The 21,898-nt window shown below is 35.6% G+C and overlaps 2 protein-coding genes across 2 annotated transcripts; both read right to left on the bottom strand.

Annotated features, from left to right (window-relative positions):
* Positions 1-1,727: 1,727 nt before the first annotated feature.
* Positions 1,728-12,269, bottom strand: LOC104112173 (probable LRR receptor-like serine/threonine-protein kinase At1g67720). Its single transcript, XM_009622022.3, has 15 exons — positions 11,822-12,269; positions 10,139-10,670; positions 9,444-9,955; positions 9,222-9,354; positions 8,985-9,056; positions 8,808-8,876; positions 8,648-8,719; positions 8,437-8,505; positions 7,726-7,880; positions 7,398-7,639; positions 4,042-4,168; positions 3,898-3,966; positions 3,622-3,808; positions 2,729-2,864; positions 1,728-2,225 (listed from the first exon to the last, which is right to left on the bottom strand). The coding sequence occupies exons 1-15, from the start codon at positions 11,892-11,894 to the stop codon at positions 1,890-1,892; spliced, it is 2,784 nt and encodes a 927-aa protein (XP_009620317.1). The 5' UTR covers positions 11,895-12,269; the 3' UTR covers positions 1,728-1,889.
* Positions 12,270-16,807: 4,538 nt separating this feature from the next.
* Positions 16,808-21,063, bottom strand: LOC104112174 (L-ascorbate peroxidase 2, cytosolic). The gene is made up of 10 exons (XM_009622023.4): positions 20,924-21,063; positions 20,663-20,808; positions 19,688-19,862; positions 19,523-19,588; positions 18,475-18,523; positions 18,298-18,380; positions 18,102-18,181; positions 17,840-17,942; positions 17,543-17,601; positions 16,808-17,057 (listed from the first exon to the last, which is right to left on the bottom strand). The coding sequence occupies exons 2-10, from the start codon at positions 20,779-20,781 to the stop codon at positions 17,039-17,041; spliced, it is 753 nt and encodes a 250-aa protein (XP_009620318.1). The 5' UTR covers positions 20,782-20,808; positions 20,924-21,063; the 3' UTR covers positions 16,808-17,038.
* Between the last annotated feature and the right edge of the window lie 835 nt (positions 21,064-21,898).

Below are 21,898 nucleotides of genomic sequence, written 5' to 3'. Positions count from 1 at the left end.
TTGTCAATCAGATTGTTTTTTCACTCTTCCCAGATGATAAAAGTTCTGGCTCTGAGGGAGGTTTGTCTTCCCTTTCTCAATTATGACGTACGTGGTTAGGTTGCCGTAATAGTTCTCATTACTTATGGCTTCCTTGTTCATAGAGAAAGTTAACTTTCTTCTTTCATTGAAGGCCAAATACATATCTAGTCCTTTAAACTTGGCACTAATTTTCATTTAAATACCTAAACTGAGACTTGTTCCCGTCAAATACTTAAACTATGCTTAAATTGTAGTACCTATTAGACACATTTGACTTATGTGGCAAAGTGCGTGCTCCACACTTTCTCTAAGAGCGTGAAAAGGTAAGATTTTTGTATTTTAAGTGTTTTCTCTCTCCTTCGTCCCTCTCTCTCCCCCCTCAAGCAATCTCTCTACCTTCACCATTTTTACAGTCATCACCTTCATTAAAACCACATGAACCCTTTTTTCCCTTCGATCCTTCAAAGCACAGGTGCCCATGGTTTCTCTCTTATTAATCAAGCGTCTTTCTCCGTGGATGTGAGAGATAAACCAACCACACCACCACCATTGTAGTCGTCGGCGCCAATTCCAGTGACCCTACTTTTAAAGTTCTGGCTGCCAGGGAAATTCGGCGTCTCATCAAGACTTTCAAACGTTACCATTGTTATTCCTCCAACGCCGTGAAACCCTTCATTGATATGTTCCGTTTTAACTCCACCACTGCCCCACCATTTTTGCCATTGACCTCACCTACCTCCATTACTGCCTCGTTAACACTACCGTCCCTCTCACCTACCTCTTCTCGTCCACCATCGTTCACAGATCCAACGCACAAAATTTCTAAAACCATTCTTGATAACATAACAACCAGGTCCCATTTATTTCAGGATGTATATAATTGATAAATTTGAGTCCTTAAAAACTAAAGAGATATTCAATGGGATTGACTTATCTTTATTGATAATGCTCTTTTTGGTTGATATGGCGACCGGAGACACCAACTTTATTAGACCCAATTATTTTTCCTTCAATCTCAACAAATATTTCTAGGGGTTTCCGCAGCTTTTCTCTGTTTATCATAGATTGATTTGATCGCCTTCTCTGTAATGACAAAGATATTGTTTTGAGCAAGAAAACTGTAAGAATTTGCCGGAATAGTGAGGTGGGGGCAGGGGGTGGGAGCACAGCTCCAACATTTTTTTGAACTCAAATCTACATGACATATTTTCATTCGTTATTTTTGCCATTTCAGCGCGTGGGAACTTCACGCATATTTTTCTTGCACTGGCTAGTCTCTGAGGTATTTAATAGGTACAGATTGATTGAAGTTAGAGTGTCTAATGGAGACAAACCTCAATTGAGGTGGCTAAATGAAAATTGATGCCAAGTTTAAGGGGCATTTATGAATTTGACCTTCATTGAACTATTCCTATATCATACATGTGGGTGTAAACAGGTACACACATATTAGGGAAACACAGATTCATGTGATTTGGTTCTTGAACTAGTTATCCCCTATAAGGTATTGTAAAAAATCATTAATTCCTAATGAAATGGATGTATCAGTAATTTGAAGGAAACCAGAGGTGCAGGCCCTTAGTCAAGTCTGCAGCCACTCAAATGGAATGGAGAATCTTTTTGTTTGATCTTGATTTGATGTATATGTTATGATGCCTTCGTATGAAGGAGGATTGGGGGTATGGCAGATAAGAAGAGCGACCCCAAAAACAGAAAGAAGAGGAATTTCTACCAGAAGGGCAGATAGAAGCAGGCATTTTCTTGTACAATTGCTTACACTTTTTTCTCTTGGTTCACTAGTCAAAAATGTAACATTAACAAAGGCCTAAAAAAGCTTGCCTTTACACAGCATAAGAAAAACTTGCCTATCATCGAGCTGTTGGTCTCGTGATAGACTCATCAATGGACAAGTAATGGTCACTTGCACCTAGGTCCATTGAGCCCGCGTGAAGGGACGAATGCATCGAATGCCTGGATATATCATCTGAACTACCTTCCCTTACTGCTTCTGCGCCTTTTTCGATTGCAATTGCATCCTGGATTTCCTTAATAACTTCCGAGATCGACGGTCTCATGCTCCCATGGGGTTGGACACACATCAAAGCTTTCTCAGCTATCTTCCAAATTGATTGGATATCATAGTCGTTGTGTAAAGCGGGGTCGATAATACCCTGAATATCCCCACTTTCTATGTGTAGTTTTGCCTAGACGATTAGAAGCAGAAAATATTAGAATCAGTCCAGTAAATGCAGGAGTACCAACTATATAGCATGGTTCAATGTATAAATTATTTCCCATAATACATCGAGTATTAATGCAAATTATTCCGATATTCTAACTAAATCATTAAAAACCTAGAGGAGAGAAACAGAAGAAATCATTAATGATAAGGTAATATAGGACTGATTTAAAAAGCAGAAGCTAGAAGGGGAGCCTTGGAGTAACACTAAAGTTGTCTCTGTGACCTATAGGTAATGGGTTCAAGTCATGGAAGCAGCCAAGAATTCTTGCATTAAGGTAGGCTATCTACTCCCTGGACGATGCGTGAATGTGGGATGCTTTTGTGCATCGGGCTCCCCTCCCCCTCCCCTTTTTTAAGAAGTAGAAGATAGCAGCAACTTATCTTAAAGGGAGAAAGTATTAAGGTGATGATTCACTAGCATATTGTAATAAAAGATAGTGCATATAAGTCAATAAATGATCTTACCCATTGGACTATATTGCGGCAATTCAAACCAAATTTTTCATTAGAAATTGCTTCTTGACCAGATATTAGCTCCAAGAGAATGACGCCAAAACTGTAAACGTCACTTTTGTCCGTCAACTGCTGCGAAATGTAATATCTGTGTAGAAGTTGGATTAAAAGAGTCAATATACAAGTCATTAAGAGCATATGACTTATTAGGGGAAGACAATTTGTGAGAGGCATTAGCCACCTAACTGCAGGTAGAATTCATAAGCATTCAAAATAGTTTTGGTAGAAAGAGCATAGCAGCAAGTTTTAACAATTCTACATTTTCTTATCAGGATTTATTTCTTTTTCTTTTATTTAAATCATTGAATTCCACATGAAATTATTGAGAAGGAAACCAAAACTTTCACAAAGAGAAGGTGGTGCATCAATTGTCGATACTCCTGGAAAGGAGATTGTGCACAAAGTCATTTTCTGTAATTATCATTAGATTTACTACAAACGAATTTTATTACTATTGAGGAAACGGACGAACATAATGGAAGAAAAATCTGGTTAGAGTTGTATGACAATGTAGGAATTGAGAACCAAATAAATAAAGCATACTACAACCAAGGCCCTTTCCATAGGATGTCGCAGTTCTGGAACATGTCCTTTATATTCGGCCTTTTTAGAGGGTGAAGATAAAACTGCAAGAAGATTGGCTTGTGCTATGGGGAAACTTCTCATATAGTCCAGTGATTTGCTTTTCCCCACAGCTTTGCAACTTGTGTATAACTCAAGTTGGGAAAGGTTAATGTTAGCACTAGCTTTATTCGCATTATTTGATATTCATAAAATAACATGCGGTTGATGATTGGCCTTGTACAGTAAATAAAAAGTTCAATATTCCAGAGAAGAATGCATACTCTGGATCGAGATATCCTACAGTTCCGCGGACTATGCTCGACACATGAGAGGCTCCATCTACTGCAAGTTTGGACAGACCAAAATCTGAAACTTTTGCTCTCATATTCTTGTCAAGCAGAATGTTGCTAGTTTTCACATCTCTGTGGATGATGGACGGAACACATCCCGTGTGAAGATATTCAATTCCTGAAACAAAACATAGTAACACAAATTAGAAAGACGATGCTTCTCTTCTAATCCCCCCCAAAAAAAAACACTCTTCCTTTCTCACCAACCTTTTGCAGCATCTTCAGCAATCTCAAGGCGCCTGATCCAATTAATACTCCGATCAGGTAATTGAGGACCTGCCGGTGTTTATACACATTGAGCATGATCCAGTTTTTAGAACTTACTGTAATTAAAGTGACAGATAAAATTACCATAGAGATGTTCTTTAAGAGTTCCATTATGCATGAATTCATACACAAGGATACTCTTCCCATCTTCCTGGCAAAATCCCAAAAACTGTACGAGGTTTCTGTGATGTATTCTTGAAAGCAGAGCTACCTGTGTCAAATATCATGCATTCACATTTTAAGTAACCAGTGACACTGTACTCATTCTTCCATGAAGTAAAACCCTCAATAAGAATGGAAACTCTAATTTTGCATGTTTCTGTGATGTATTCTTGAAAGCAGAGCTACCTGTGTCAAATATCATGCATTCACATTTTAAGTAACCAGTGACACTGTACTCATTCTTCCATGAAGTAAAACCCTCAATAAGAATGGAAACTCTAATTTTGCCACATATAAACTGGAAATGGTTGTTCTAATTTGCATCAGATCCAAAATTGCACCATGTAAAGGAAAAGAAAGAAATTGCAGCAGTGCGCAAAAAAATTAATCAGGTTCTAGTCCATTGCTGGTCATGAAAGCAGGTTCAGATGGCCTGCAAGCTTTTATCGAATTTACATTTGAGATGTGTTTGGCATGAAGGAAAATATTTTCTGGAAAATAATTTTCAATTTTCCCATATTTTGTTGGCTTAAATGTTTTGGAAGATATTTTCCTTATGAACTCATTTTCCTTATGCACATGGTGTTTATTGACCTAGAGAAGGCGTATGACAAGGTCCCTAGGGACGTTCTTTGGAGATGCCTGGAGGTGAAAGGTGTGCCGGTAGCGTACATTAGAGCGATAAAGGATATGTATGATGGAGCTAAGACTCGGGTTAGGACTGCGGGAGGCCGAGGCGACTCAGAGCTTTTTCCGGTGGTTATGGGGTTACACCAAGGATCTCCGCTCAACCCGTTCTTATTTGCCCTGGTGATGGACGCCCTAACACACCATTTTCAAGGAGAGGTGCATATTGTTTGTTGATGATATAGTTCTGATTAATGAGACGCGAGGCGGCGTTAATGAGAGACCGGAGGTATGGAGGCAAACTCTTGAGTCCAAAGGTTTCAAGTTGAGTAGGACTAAAACGGAATATCCGGAGTGTAAGTTCAGCGGGGTGACGGGGGGAAGCGGACGTGAAAGTGAGGCTCGACTCACAAGTCATCCCCAAGAGAGAGTTTCAAGTACCTAGGGTCAATTATCTAGAGAAATGGGGAGATCGACAAGGATGTCACGCACCGTATTGGGGTGAGGTGGATGAAATGGCGGTTAGCGTCTGGAGTCCTGTGTGACAAGAATGTGCTACTGAAACTTAAAGGTAAGTTCTACAGAGCGGTGGTTAGATCGACCATGTTGTATGGGGTTGAGTGTTGGCCAGCCAAGAATTCACATATCCAGAAGATGAAAGTAGCTGAAATGAGTATGTTGAGATGGATATGCGGGCATACTAGACTGGATAAGATTTAGGAAAGAAGACATTCGGGAGAGGGTAGGCGTTGCTCCCATGGACGACAAGATGCGGGAAGCGAGGCTTAAATGGTTCGGACACGTGCGAAGGAGAAGCCTAGATGCCCCAGTTAGGAGGTGTGAGCGGTTGGCTTTGGCAGGTACGAGGAGGTAGAGGGCGGCCTAAGAAGTATTGGGACGAGGTGATCAGGCAGGGCATGGCGCGGCTTCAGATTTCTGAGGGCATGGCTCTTGATAGAAACGTGTAGAGGTCGAGCATTACAGTTGTGGGCTAGGGGGCAGTCGAGCTTTTTTCCTCTTTGTACCAGATAGACTGATAGAGTTTTGTCTAGAACTGCTAGCGGTTTATGTTGTGTTCACACTATTTTTTGTTTTGTTTTGCATAGTATCTGTGTTGCTCGGACTCTCCAAAAGTGTTGCCGCACCCGTGTCGGATCCTTCAAAAATGCACTAAATTTGGAGGATCCGACACACACCCAACAACATTTTTGAAGAGTCCGAGTAACATAGCATAGTATTGTGTTATTGTCCTTCCACTTATTTGTTGTCTCTTACGATGCTGATATTATTTTTCTAGTTTCTTTTGTTGTTACGGATCTATTCCTTTATTCTTTTCTGATATTATTGCCTTTTCTGTTGAGCCGGGGGTCTCCCGAAAACAGCCTCTCTACCCTTCCAGGGTAGAATAAAGGTCTGCGTACACTCTACCCTCCCCAGACCCCACTAGTGAGATTTTACTGGGTTGTGTTGTTGTTGAACTCATTTTCTTTCAAATGGAGGAAAATGATTTCCCACCAAGAGGAAGGAAAACATTTTTCAAAACTTTCTTTCAACCTTCCCCGCCCCAACCCTCAACCCCCAATCCACACCCCTCCTCCGCCGGCTCTCAGACTCCCACTGCCCCGCTCATCCCCCTGCCCTCGCCTCTTTCATCTCCTGTAATATTTGCCTAGATTATATGTTTTCCAAAAAATATTCTTTGCCAAGCAACCAATCACCAGAAAATAAGAAAATCATTTATTTTCCAAGAAAATATTTCCCATGAAATTTTTTTTCCTTCATACCAAACACACCCTTGATGAGTGTGAAAACGCACTGCTGAGAAAGTATCCTCTGGCGTTGAATTAATCCGTTAGAAATTATGCAACTTTTACTGTTTATAAGTAAAAAATGAAAAAAATTCCTCTAACCAACAAAGCCTCCTTTTGCAGGCATCCAATTATTTTTAGCCCCGCTCACTTTAGCAGCTCAAGCAATTCATTTCGATTTAAGTAGAATATTCTCTTTCTTCGTCCGTTCATACATATTTCATATATTGCTAATATGGAGTTGGGTTTTATGTGATTTGCCAAATAATACTGAGATGCTATGCAGACTTGAAAAACAAAAATAAACACAAGTTTCATGGTAGCCCCAGGGCTTCAGTTCAACGGCAAAGGTAGTACAACAGAGGAGCAAGGGAGAAGCAAAGTTAGGTATTTAAGTGAAAACAGGTAGAGGAGTGGGCCCATTATCCCCGAGTTTCAAAACTAAAACAATGGATTCATCGGTCATAAAAAGTAGAAAAGAATTAGTGTCATGGTAAAGACACTTACATTTTCCTCACAAAGATTATACAAATAATAATGGGTTTTTAGCCTCGAAGTAAGTATTCAACATTTAAGACCATGCTTATGCCGATTCACCAAGCAAACAGGCAAACTTGATAATAGCTTAGATTGGTATCAGTAACGAATATAAACAATTTCGTTTCTTCAAGACTTACTAATTTAACGTCAAATGACTCCTTCAAGTCGTTTCCCTCACTATTTAAAATAGCTAGACTTCAAATTGAGGACTAAAACTGCAGTTCCATCTTTATTCTTATTCCTTTAAATGTCACAAAGTGTAAACAAGCTTCTAGAATATAGTAAGAACATCCACCTACTTACCTCATTTGAGAACTCTCGCTTCCCTTGAAAGGAATTATTTGTAAGAACTTTGACAGCAATTTCCTTCCCATCCTTCAATTTCCCATAGTATACAACTCCAAATCCCCCTGATCCAACCTTTCTTTCAAAGTTCCTGGTTGCTTCTTCAAGTTCAGCTAATGTAAAGCAGTGTGCTGCTTCTGTTGCAGCATCCCCAAAGGAAGAGACAAACCTTTGAGGAGGTAAATTCTGTTCGAGACGGCCTAAAATAGAAACAGATATATAATGTGAGTCCCACCAATATTTTTTATGCATTAGGAATATGACATAATTAAGTATTGCATCACACCTTGCTTAGGAGAGCTTTTTTTTCCTTTTTGCAATAGTATGCAAGAGGCAACAGTAGCAAGAAGAAGAGCGGAAGCCCCAACTGTTGATCCGATGATGATTTTCTTACGGCTGTGATTGCTGTCCTCTTTGCGAAGATTAGTGTTTCCAGTGTAGCTGAGGAGAATGCAGAAATTTCAGCAGATTTAGTAAAGAAACAGAAAACATTTTCTTTCAAAAAAAAAAAAAAAAAATTTAAAGGCAGCATGATTATCAGTGGAACTAAAGACTTGTGATTTCGACATGGAAATTATAGAGCAGTGAGCAGAGCCTAGTAACTAAAACTTTTAGTTGCTGAAGACACTTTGTATGCACGGCCAATAGAGTCACTCAAATAAGAACCACGAGCTAGATTCATTCTGTGAAATAGTTAGGATTTTTCTCATTTGCACCTCACTGTAAGATATTGCATAAGACTGGCAAGTGGCAACATATAACAACAACTACGCCTCAATCCCGAACTAGTCGGAGTTAGCTATATGAATCCTGTTATCCATGTAGCTCCATTTAGACTCACCTCAATCCAATATTTGAAGTTTTAGCTTTTTAGGTCTATAGTACGATAAAAAATAAACTCAACCTCAAATCTACTATGGTACACGGCCTATGCATCATCATAAGATACAAGAAGTAACCTCAGAAACAAAACACTTGGCACAGAAATGATACCCACTTCAAAATGACACCATTATTGAGAAGACCAGATGGCACGCTTCCAGTTAACCTGTTGTTCTGAACATACCTGCAATCATAATTTTCATTAAGAGAAGAAAACTTTCCTTAGAGGTAATACTTTTGACTGCAAAACTAAAATAAGAGAAAGAAAATGCAAGCGGAGCAAAATCTTTTTAACATTTATCCACGAAGATGATTCTGCAGCTTACAGTTCTTTCAAACTTGTTAGGCCTTCTAAGGAGGAAGGAAGCTCTCCACTTAACTGATTGTTCTCAAGATGTCTGCAAGAAGCATTATGATGAGATTCACAACTCAATCTGCTTAAAAAGGATAGCAAAAGAAGGAATTGAAAGAGGAATTTTGATTCACATTATCTGCAAGTTTGGACATCCACTTAAATCAGGTATTGGACCAGTCAGTGAATTCCCATCCAGCCAACTGCAGTAGGAACATTGGTGCATAATGATTACAATGCAGCAGAAAACGAAGCAAGGAGCCTCTGCAGATGGTGTAAGGAACATTTGAAAGAATTATCTTTGGACTTACAGCTCAACTAAGCCGCTCAACTTTGTCAACTCCGGCGGAATATTTCCAGTCAAAATTTTTCCAGACAATTTACTGCCAAAGGTGACAGTGATGAAGCATTAGCTCACAGGTTCAGGTTGAAAGGGTGATGCCAAGTAGAAAGTAGAAATTTAATTACAAGACTTCTTCCATAAGAAAGGTGCAGAAAGTTGAATGTGTGAAACTTAGCATAAAGAAGATAAAATTAATGAACTCTACATTGATGTTATTCTTGGTAAGATATCTGAGTCACAACGGATCCAGGACCATGGGACTGGTAAGCATGGGTCACCACCTTCGTTTGTCCAATTGGCAGAAGAGTAACGCGAAATTAAACTGGAAATAACTGGTCCTGCAACTCATGGAAAAGAGTAATGGACATACCAAATTAGATCTTGAAACATACGAAACAAAGGTGCTCAAAGAAAGACATTGTTTTACCATCTAAAGAGCCGCCAGTTCTCTTCACATATCTGTTTATTTCCATAGCATTCAAGAGGGGCCCCATGGTGGAGTCACCTGTCTTTCCAAAACGAAAAGATAACACAAAGGGTAAGGACAAGTTGAAATAGCCTGGCTCATATAAACGATATTTCCCGTGGGCATTCTCTTGAATATTAACAACAAGCTTGCTGATATCAGGATCTCCAGGGAGGACCAACCGAAATTTCCTAGTATCACTGGGATCCAAATCCTCAATTTCGGCAAAATAGACAAATGCCCATCCAAAACCAGGGAAACCATCGAGATTCAGACGATAAGTCAACGAGCCATTTCTTCCTACTACAGCAGTCTGCATTGCTTTCTGAGGAGGAATTTCACCATTTACAGTGTTGACATCAATTGGCATTTTGGTTGAAACTCTTTCGGTGCCAGCAGCAACATCAACAAGGTAATTGGCTTTTTTTATGGTGTCAGACGCCCATATTCTATCGAATGGGTCATCAGGGTACCTACAAGAACAAGGACATTAAGGGCAGATTACGATAAGCCATAAGAAAAGATCATGCTACGGACAGAGCCTAAGCACACGTTTATTTCAATTCAAAGAAGTCAATAGCTGTCATATTCTAAGTGTATATTTAAGAACATGAAAAAACAACGATTTGGAAGCTGTAACAGTAACTGAAACATACCTTACAGGATCATCACTCTCTGCACCAAAATTTATCCTTGCGGAGACACTCATGAAAAAATCATTTTCAAATTCATTCATATATATTGAACCATTAAAACGTCGGAGCTCAAGTGTAGAGATGAAGGGCTGCCCAGTAGTTGCATTGGATAAACAGACACTTATTGAAGGGTCTGTGGCTAGAAATATTAACTCTTGGTACTCCATTGTATTAGCATCAGAAATAACTATTGTAGCCCAACGAGTTGCGCCAAGTGAGATGTCAAACTTTGGGTAGAAATTGTTGTTATCAAAGTTTCCATATAGAAAAGTTGCTCTTACAAGGTACCTGTTCCTGGGAATCACATCAAGTGTATAGCAATACTTTCTGTTATCGGCTGGAAAGTATCTCAAGGTCATATACTGTGTCCTCGTCTCATTTAATACAGATATATTAGCTATATCTCCACTTATCATTTGAGTATCAGGAATCCATTCGAGACCAAGTTCATCTGTGAAGTTGTCTTTACCTCCGCAATCTAAACTTATAAAACCTGTTTCACAGTTTGAAATCTATCAGCAGTGCATGAATATATTTCCACCAACTTTCACACCCATACGTAAAGCTTTATTAAAGAATGAGAACTGCTTAGTCTTTTACATGTAACAATCTAAATATAGGGATCAGGAATATTTCTTGCATTTGTAGCAAGTTAAGTTCAATTTCTGTCAATGGCAATGCTATTCAACATAGTCTTAAAATCTATCCTCCAAAAAATAGAATTTTTTGCTCTAAGTCAGTTTTTCAATTAGAGTTCCTTTTATGGAGATATCATAGAGAGTGGAAGCGCTCCACTTCTCCTACTCTTCAATTTGTTTTCCCCATTTTCCTTTTCAAATTTAATTAACGACCTTAACAAATAGTACTGATTTTTTAAAAAGCACCACCATAAACAGCAATAGATACACCCCCCCCCCCCCCCACTCTCTCTCTTTCTCACGCACACACACATATGTATACATATATATGTTTCTTTTTTCTTCAAGCATCCAGTGTCTAGAACCTACTGGCATACTAATCTGGAATCGTGCCATAGAAAGCCCACTGTGGGGGGTTTCAGCGCTCCCTACCGAAGAGGACTTCATCCCCAGACCTCTTATTAAGGGTGAACAAAATTCTACTATTCCGACACACCTTTTCTGTGGTCAATTATGTATGTATGTATCGATGGCATAGCCACATAGAGTGAAGGGTATTTAATTGGACACGCTTGATCGAAAAATTACACTGAGTAATAAAAAAGATTATACTATGTATGTAGATTAAAAATTACTTTATATATATATATATATATCAAACCTTGAATCCCCTTTGCAAAATTCCTAGCTTCGCCACTATATGTATATATGTATGTATATGCATTGTGTATCATAAAAAAAAACAATAGGATTAAATGCTTCTAAAATCACATCTTGCAGCAGATATACTACATCAGAGTACAAGATGAACATAAAGAACAGACCTTTTAAATAAAATAAAACAAAAAAAAATCAGAACAAATTTTTTTAACAAAAGTACAACCCAAAGCAGCAAAAACATAACAAGAACTATGTAACTGTAAAGAACAAGTAAATCTAGAAACCCAGAACACATATTAAGTTAATATTTCTAAAAAAAAGCAGACAGATTTAAGCAGAAGAGTACCTGGTTGTGCTTGGCTACCATTTATGAGAAGAAAAAGAAACCAAAAAAAGAAGATAAAAAATCTACTCTCCATTTACTCTAATCTTGTTCTTTGATGAAAAGGGGAACAAAACTATGAAAATGGGAACATCAAAAAAGACTGAGCTAAAAAGTTGAGAGCATATACTATCAAAGAAATGAAAATGAAAAATGGGAAAAACTAAGTTTCACTGACACATAATAAGATTTAATAAATGAACCACATAATTAAATGATTGCCATATGTTTCTGGAGTGGAAGAGAGAGAAAAGGAATGTTTTTACTACTTAAACAAATTGAGTAAATGTTGAAAGAGAAAGTGCAAAAATATTTGATGAAATGTTAAAAATGGAGTTTTTAGAGTGTGGGAAGGAGTCTAACACTGCTAAGTTAAGTTTGTTGGAAGCATTATCACTCGTCAGGGCACTACTTTCTATCTTTCTTTCTTTTTCCTGCTTATGTTTATCTACTTTCTATCACTTATGTTTTTCTTTTAAGGAGAATCTTAGAGCCTGTTTGGATTGGCTTAAGAAAAAAGTGATTTTTCGGGAGAAATAATTTTTAAGTCAAAAAATAATAAGTTAGGGTTGCCCTGCTTATTGCTTTTGGATTGTTTTAAGCAGTTTTTAATTTATTTTAAGCACTTTTTAACTTTGCCAAACACTGAAAAAAACTAAAAAAAAGCTTAAAAGCCAATCCAAACACCCTATTAGAGTAATGGCAACGGCATCGTGTAACATATAGGTTACGAGTTAGGTTACAGGTTCGAGTCGTGAAGTTATCCACTAATATTATATTAGGATAAATTATCTACGTTACTTTCCTCGGATTCTTGTCCAGAACTTATGTGAATGCAGAATACTTGGTGATACACCGATCTGCTTTTTAATATAGTAATTTTTTTTTTCATAAAGCTTATTTCTAACGTGTCATCTTGAGTTGTTACTTGAATTCCTAATCATAAATAATTCTTTCCTATTTAATATTTAATATAAAGATTCGAATTAATTTCGCATCATATAAGATCCTTTAAAATGAGAAATGTTTACCATATAATTTTCTTATTCCAATGCTCGAACTCAAACTCTAATTTTCGTTTCTTTTTTCTCTCTCAAACTCTACTTAAAATGAAGAGATTTGACTGTTACCATATGTAATGACTTATGTGCTGAAAAGTCCACAGCTTTCATTCATATATATAATGACCCTGAAAGGCTGAAACATTTACTTGATTTTTTTGTTGACCAGTCGATTGCAACATTAATTAAAAATATAAAATGACATAAAAAATATATGTGTTTTAATTAACTGCAAAATTTGATTTTCAACATTTTATTTTATTTTTCCCGTACTTAGCCTAACAGCCAAAATAAAAATGAAACTTTTTTATAATATTAATAAAATCAACTTGTGTGTATCTCGATTATTTCACCGAATTCATGTGATAAATGGTCCAACTTATCCATCAAATTTTAAATAAGTGAGAAAAAATCACTAAAAGTTTTTTTTGTAATAGTGATCACCATTAATTTTCATCTATTTCATTAATCGTTGGCCACAATTTTGAGTGCAAAAATATATTATTAACTTTTTAATTATAAGGTGTTATACTTCTTTTCGCTTTTGAAGTTGAAGAATTTATTTTTTTCTATTTTTTGAATGAAGTCGAAGAATAAAGAGTTAAGTTTTTTGCTTTTTTTTTCTCTTAATATTTTGACAGGAAAATGTGAAGACAAGCTGTAGGAGTAATTGCTTCTGATATGCCTACTGAAAGAGAAGAAAAAGGTCAAATGGGACCCTACATATTGGCAGGTTTAAGTTGGACTATTCATAACTATGTAAAAAAGAAATATTCCTTACCCAATATAATAATTTATTATTATTATTATTAATCTAATAATAATAATAATAATAATATAGGGTCCTACAAGTTGCATACATACACATGGCCATTTGTTTCCTCTCATTATTCTTTTTTCATCTCTTTTTAGATCTTTCTTTGTTGATCTGCATAAAGTAGTGTGATTGCAGGTTGTTATTTGCATTAAATTATAGTACACCCAATTTTAATATCTTTAATTATTAGGATAAGCTCCAGAACTTAATTTTTTCAAAATATGAAATTTCTTGGTAAATAAGGCTGTGAAAATTTATTTTTTTCTTGTCTTTAATTAGGTGATAGGTTGGAGTGACTCTTGTGTTCACTCTTAGGTCTCTATCCCTTAGGAATTAAGGACTAATTCAATTTCTTAGTTACAAGAAAATCTAAATAAGGAAAGTTGGCGTAATATTGCAAACCAAAATAGAAGTTAGTATTATAAAGCAAATGTGAGGGAAAGTCTTTGAAATTGTCATTTTTGGTTATAACCAGGAAAAAAAAATAAGTAAAATATTATTAAACAGATAGAGAGAGAAAACAGTAGTAGCAAGTTCTGCAAATGTTATTCAACCATAAAATGGCTATAAAAAGTCTAATCCTAGTGGTCAAACTGCTGGATGATCGTGGGCGGAGCTAGAACGGTACAGGCTATGAGTTCGGCCGAATCCAGTAGTTTTAATCGAAATTTTATTTTTGTCTTAAGAAATCTATTGAATATATATAAATTATTAATTTAAAATTCAGTAACTTAAACGAACTAAGAATCCGAACTCATAAACTTTAAATTTTAATTCTGCTTCTGTGGTCGATAGCAATTTCAGGCTCGCAGACGCAACCAACATATATTTCAGCGTAAGGTCAACTTAATTTTAAAAAGTTCAACGTAATATACATTACACACCCATACTATATATGTGCAAGTTGTAATATGGATTAACTGCATGTTGAATTATTTTGACCAAATTCGTTTTACTCTTCAATGCCAATTAATTGTGGTTTTCATAATTATGCAAGTTGAGGAACTTGTAAATATTTCGACATTACACTAATCAAAAAAAGGAAAATAAGTTATTAATGTGGTTTAAAGAATCTATCCTCATCACTCATTATCCATTATCAAATATAATAATTAGGTTTGAAAAATGTTATCAATGCCTTTTGAATACTTAATAGCTAAGAGATTTTTATCTTGTCAAAACCTGATAATGATTGCGAAAACAATCCAATTAAGTATTTATTATTTTATACTTAAATATAAATGCAAACCAAATCTATATGCAAGGTCAATAAAATCCTCTATAATCGTAATTAGCTTCTAACAACAAAGCTTATCATTAGGAGAAAAGGGAGCGCAGATGGTGCTTATACGAGGCTATATTATTTGACAAAAATATAAGATTTTTGAGATCAAGTAAATAAGGTCACCACCTCAAAGTTAGAGTAAGAATATTTTTGTCGTCTGATCGTAATTTTAAATATTTTTTATCGTATTCAATTCTAGAATATTTTTTGAATCGTCTGTTCATAAATTCAAGTAATTTCTATCGTATTGATTCTTAATTTCTATGCTCTCTCGGACTATCGAAAGAAAAGCAAGATAGGAAAAAATAATTTAGACAAAACAAATTCAATCTTGACAATAATTATCCTTAGTATGTATCATCATTCAAGAAAAAGTATTAATTGTGGAGTTATCCTCCCTGCCAGGGGCGAAGCTACGTTGTAGCAAGGGTGGTCAATTGACCACCCTTCGTCGAAAAGTGTCGGAAAATTAACACTATGTATATAGGTAAAATTTTGAATTTACATGCATTTAATACATATTGAACACCCTTGCAACAATGAAAAGTCATAGCTCAGTGGCAAAGGGTGGTCAAGAGGGCCTCATGGGCGCGGGTTTGAGCTTTACTCTCCACAATTTTTATTTTTCTTGTTCAAGTTTGAATACCCTTGAAATATTTTCTAGCTTCGCCACTCTCCCTGCACTTAACCTTTTATCTAATTTATAAATCTTAATCGCGATTAAATTGTGCAATTTTACTATTTTTTCATTTCTTATCGCTTTCTCATATGCAAAAAAAATTCTTTTAAAAAATTACCCCATTTACTGAAACTTCTAAGCAAGAACGTAATAACAACTAATGCTTTGAAAATGAAGTGATAAGAACGGTTAATAATGCTGAATTATTAAGCACTTTTCCACTAAGATGGACTTACTTTATTGCTACCTTTTAGTATCAAAGTGTGTGATTGAAAACTTTTTGCTTATGACTTTACAGAAATTAAATTTCTCTTTGTTTTTCTTTAATTTGCCTTTTGCTTTACCAGCTTATCAACTTTCAAACGGAACGCCAATTTGCATTGTGTTTGGAACCACATTTTTCTACGTATGTATTGCTTAATGTCGAAGTATATGTATAAAAACAACATTCTAAAGTCCAAATAATAGCAATTTTGAAATTCATACAAAAAAACGTTTATTTTTTTCCTCCATCAAACTAAACTTGATTGGTTTTATGGACTCAATCGAGTATGACGAGAAGTTTTTCTAATTATATGGTCATTTACACGGAGATCAATAATAAAATACGTGAGGTCGATTATAAATAAAATATATAAGATCTTTGTAAGATTATTTTTTTATTTAAATCGTGACAGTCAATCGGTCATATAAGATCATTTTCTTTGAATGTTTAGTTAACCAAAATTTGGTTAGTATTTTGTCAAATCCAAACTAATAAGTTTTCACTTTAACCCTTGTCCCAAAAAGTAAGAAAAATGAAATCCTAGAGGGTACCGTTTACCATTTGTAAGTAATGGCATTAGGCTATTTGAAATTGGACTTCAACTAAATTTTGCCTAGAATTGTATTAACAATAGAATAATGTAAACCTAAACTTGAAGTTTAAACCTGAAGACACCTAAAAGAGGAAAAAGAAACCAGAAAGCATTTTTATTTATTTGCGAGTACTATCTAAACATAAGAAAAGATACATTTTATTCATTATATTTATATACTAGTATTACTTTTCACCAAAATTATCACTACTAAGAGGTGAGAATAGGAAAATGCAGAATTGGACAAGTCATATCAAACTATAATAAACAGACTATACCAACATCAACATATCAATACAAAAATTGTATCACGTGTGATTACAAGACTCAGAGGCCAACCATTTTCTTCAATCCATATAATATAGGAAAAGTTGGGTCTTTGACCTTAATATATAAAGTTTTGATACATACTCCATACAAATAAAAAATTGGAAGAACCGATATTGATCTCCAGAGATCATTGATCATCTTTCTCACACACCTTATGTAGAATCTGCAAACCTGAAATTTGGTGCACATAAAAGAAAGCTTTCTCACAAACTTCCATCATAATTCATGAAAAATATACTAGCTACCAAGCAGTGGTAGAGCCAGAATTTTTATTAAGGGGTGTCAAAATATATAAAAGTAAACATACCAGAAAATTAAGGGAAGTCAACACATAGTATATATACATATAAATATTTTTTTTACCTACATATACAGTGTATTTTTTCCGCGAATGTGTCATTTGACACCCCTTTCTATAAGGTGGCTCCGCCATTGCTACCAAGAGCGGAGCTAGGGTGACGCAAGGGGTTCATCCGAACTGCCTTCGCCCGAAAATTACATTGTATATACAAGGTCAAAATTAATTTTTATGTATATAAAATAAACATTGAATCTCCTTGACTCTTTCGTGTGTTTATTTATTTATATTTTGAATCTCCTTAGTCAAAATTTTGACTTCTGCTAGTTAGTTAGGGGGGCAGAAGAAAGAAACTTACCCGAGCTCCGAGAGCTTTAAATGAGCTTCAGCATAGTCAGAAAAGAAGGCATCTTCATCCTAGAGCAAAGCCATAATGTTATCAAATTAGACGAGAAGATCATCATATAAATGTTCATACCAAGAAAAAAGAGAGGTTAATTTCATGGACAACCATCCAACTTTATACTTATGGAACCAAAGTTATAAAACTAATTTTTAATAAAAATATGACTCAACTATGGTTATATATTAGGGAAGAACACCAGAAAATGCTAAATACGGCCCTGAAAACACAATTAGGATTCAGTCAACATACTGCAGCGTATTTCTCGACGAGAGGGCGGAAGACTGGATCTTCTAGAAGTGCTTTGTCTGATGGTAGCTGGAGAAGACCTTCTTTCTCTCCACTCAGGAGTTCCCTGGCATTCAAAGAAGTTAGCGTTCGAGTTATACAACTAATCCTGGCAACTTTTTCTTGTGCTTAAAATAACTAGCAAATTCATAAATAGCATGAAAACGGAATATGTGGATTCAGGAGCCAAAGTTAAGTAGGCATTTCTAGAGAGGCAAAAACTTACTTGAAATATGAATTATCAAATATGAGAGGGTTGTTAGTCCATGCTCCCTCAAATCCTGACCGTTCTTTGTGGCACCTTCCCTGATCAAAGAACCAAGAAACCACAATACTATGGACCAAAGACAATGGAAATGCATCTTCTAAAGGCTTAACTTCAAGGAGTGATTGCAATATATATCAATTCTTTCCGTGCTTACCAGAGTGTGACCACCAGATAAAGCAACAATGTCTTTATCACTCAGCCCCATGTGCCCGAAAACCTCTCTCAGATGGTCTGAGCCTGAAGAAAACAAAAAAGTTGCACGATTTTTCAGGGACACTGCGCAGGTTGAATAGCTTTAGATACTGAAAGAGTAAAAGAAGCAAGCAGTGACCTTTTGTGGCATCAGGCAAGCGGCCTTCTGGAGGTGGTTCTGTCTTGTCCTGGAACCGAAACAATGATTTTATCAATTTAATTGGCCGATGAGATTAATTACTACAGGAAGTTCTAAGTTACCAATAACTGAAAACCTCAGCGCACTATTTGCCTGATAGTTCACAAGCAATTCTTGCATTCTAATAGTATAATTTTCTTCTACACAGCAACTACTGAAATTAACTTCACAAAAGTCTGGAACTAGATAAGCAATTATGCACACTACTGGTTTTCCTAAGGACATGATTTCAACTCCTCCCCCCCCCCCCGGCACACACACATCTCTCAATTGGCCTTTTAACAAGTTGAGAGCAAATTTCTGCAGTCTGTACAATCTATTTTATCAGTTCCCCCTTTAAATTCTTCTTTACTATTTCAAGAATTTTGTGTTTCGATATCTTGTTTTCACTACATAGAAATGCTAAGTAAATAGTTACCAAGTCCTACATAATGAGGTGCTAATCCTAGTCAAGTTCCCATAGCTCAGGTTCAACATTCAGAAATGACTTCAAAAGGTTCACCTATTATACCATTACCACAAAGTTTTCTCGAAAGTCACAATTTCAGTAAATCATTTCTTGGCAGGATTGAAGATTACATACACAACCCTAAAAGACGATTTTCACGTCTATATATGGAGAAGACAGTGAAGCATTTAAAGGGAGAAATAACTTTTATCCAAAGAAGGTGAGTACTAGCCTAGCTGAAGCGAATCTGAGGTTCCGTTCACCCTTTTCTCAAATAAATGGGAACAAACTAAGATTAGTCTACAATAAATGGCACATATGCATGGTCTACAGACTAATAGATATCTGATCACACTCCATTTACACCGATATCGAAAATAACTTAGTTAATAGTAAGCTACCAACACAAGGAGAACGATGGAACCATGTATTGCATCTTCAAATTGGCTACCAAGCAAGAGACTGATTGATCCTTTAACACACTTTTATTATATAGCCAAACTTTCTGGAAAAGTAAGAAAAGAGAATCAAGTTACTGACCTGTCTCCCTGGGTGAAAAGGAATATCAGGGCCTCCCGTAACTTTAACCGCCACTACGCCAGCCAACTTCAGTTTAGGACGGAAAAAAAGACGACCAGTTAGATGCATTCACACAAAAAGAAGTGTCTTACTCCAGAGGTTGGCATTGTCCAAGAACTTTAATACCTGATAAAAGTCGGCATAGGATAAGACTGGAAATTGCTCCTTAATTGGCTCCAAAAGTCGAACAGCAATGTCAAGACCATTGTTGGCTCCATGTTTAAGTTCATCAGGGTGCCTGATTGTCCCAAATGGACCTCCAGTTTTGGTTTTGACATCATATGTCCCTGCTGAATGCCATCTGAAAGTCGAGTAATAGTACACTTCAGGCCACCACTATGGATAAGGTGCTCAAATTTAGTGGACAATATTATAAGTTCTCTTACCTTTCAGTTTTACAAATGACAATCAAATTACACGTTAAGGCAAGTTATTACAATATCAACAATTGAATTTCTAATATTCCTCTTAAGATAATCTAAGGTGAGGCTAGTACTAAGATTGTCTTATAGAACCATTTAGAGTTTAGTTAGCCAATTACACTGTAATTTACAACAACAACAACAACAAACACAATGTAATCCCACAAGTGGAATCTGGAAAGGGTAGTGTGTACGCAGAGGTTGTTTCCGATAAACTCTTGGTTCAGTAAAAGCATAGTCACAACATTATTAAAAAAAATACAGTAATGGATACAGTAATAGTAACGAAGCAATAACAAAGAGTGTTAACAACGTCAAGATAATAAGGTAACCGAAGCAAAAGAAATAACTGGGAGTACTAGAAATCTAAGTATCAGAAAGTACGAGAACCAATTACACTGTAATTTGCAGTCTACAAATGGAGGCAATCCAATATTATGATTGCACACATGATTCCGTATATAAACACTTCTAATCATCAAAAACAGAGAGAGATATGCACACTTATAATTTTTACAAAAGAAAAATAAACTTATCAACACCACAACATATCCTCTCTTTCGATATTTACAGTCAAATATGTTGAATTCAACTCAATAATATTCGATGTTGATCTCAATTCTTTTTAGCAATAAGCAATTAAAAAGGCGAGAGAGAGAGAGAGAGAGAGAGTGCTTACGCCAATCGGAGGATAATAGGAGCACAATTTTTCTCAGCAATGAGTCCTCTAAGCTTTCTCTTACATTTCTCTACTGCTTTTACATACTCTTCGCTCACTCTCGGATAGCATTTCCCCATTATTCCCGATCACAGAAGATTTCCCAACTACAAATACCAAAATTAGTAACATTAAATCAGCTTAAGCTCAATCAAATTCAAATATATTACTGTACAAAAACCAATCATTATTGAAAGAAGAAAAAAGGAGGAAGAGTCAGACCTTTGAAGCAAAATGGACCACTGTAGAGTGATTGAATCTAGAATTATGTAGATGAGCTCTGAATTTAGACAGTGAAACAAATATATAGGCTTATAGCATACACTAGAAGAATCTAGCAAGTGCTATGAGTCACCTTAACTGTAGTGTTCTATTTACGTGAAAAAAAATGTTAAACTGCGGTCTAAAATTCTATAAGTTATTGCAAGCATTAGATTACAGTTTAATATTTTGTGAATAAATAAAAAATAACAAAAATCAATATTAGACCGAAGATAGCTTGTTTGGCCAATCTTTTAAAATTAGCTTATTTTGAAAAATATTTTTTCTTAAAAGTGCTTTAAAAAAAATATTTTTAGTAAGAAAGAATTTATATTTGTAATTAATTTGAAAAGTACTATTGAATAGTAATTATTGTTTGGCCAACTTTTTCAAAAGTGATTTCAAATGTATTTTTCTCAAAAGCGTACTTTTGGAAAGAAATTATTATTTTTTTTTCTCAAAAACTTTTTCTACTTTCAAAAGCACTTTTTTCTACTAAAAATTTGGTCAAATACTTTAAATTTAGGAAAAAATATTTTTGGCAAAAAAAATTAAAAAATGTTCAAACCGTTATAAAATAAAGAATGTAAAGTAAAGACAAGTATAGAGAGAAACTGATATATTATTCAAACTTCAAACTTATGTACATAATGAACTGAATTCTCCTCTATTTATATAAGAAAGGAAGTTGTTGCTGCAAGCTGCTGTGTAAGCTGCTTGTAAACTGCTGCTCTAAACTGTTGTGCCAGATATAGATAATCTTCTATCATGGGTAATATTTATCCATAATGGAGTACCGAAAGGATAAGCTTCTTCAGGAGGCTTATTTCCAATAGAGTACTAAATAGATAAACATATTTATGGCGAAGTCTCATATCGATAAACTTCTTCAGGAAGCTTATTTACAATGGAGTCCTAAATGAACATCCATAATAT

This window comes from Nicotiana tomentosiformis, chromosome 7, assembly GCF_000390325.3.
Source record: "Nicotiana tomentosiformis chromosome 7, ASM39032v3, whole genome shotgun sequence".
Taxonomy (NCBI): domain Eukaryota; kingdom Viridiplantae; phylum Streptophyta; class Magnoliopsida; order Solanales; family Solanaceae; genus Nicotiana; species Nicotiana tomentosiformis.
The sequence above is the reverse complement of the archived record's forward strand: the minus strand, read 5'-3'. Positions and strand labels throughout refer to the sequence as shown.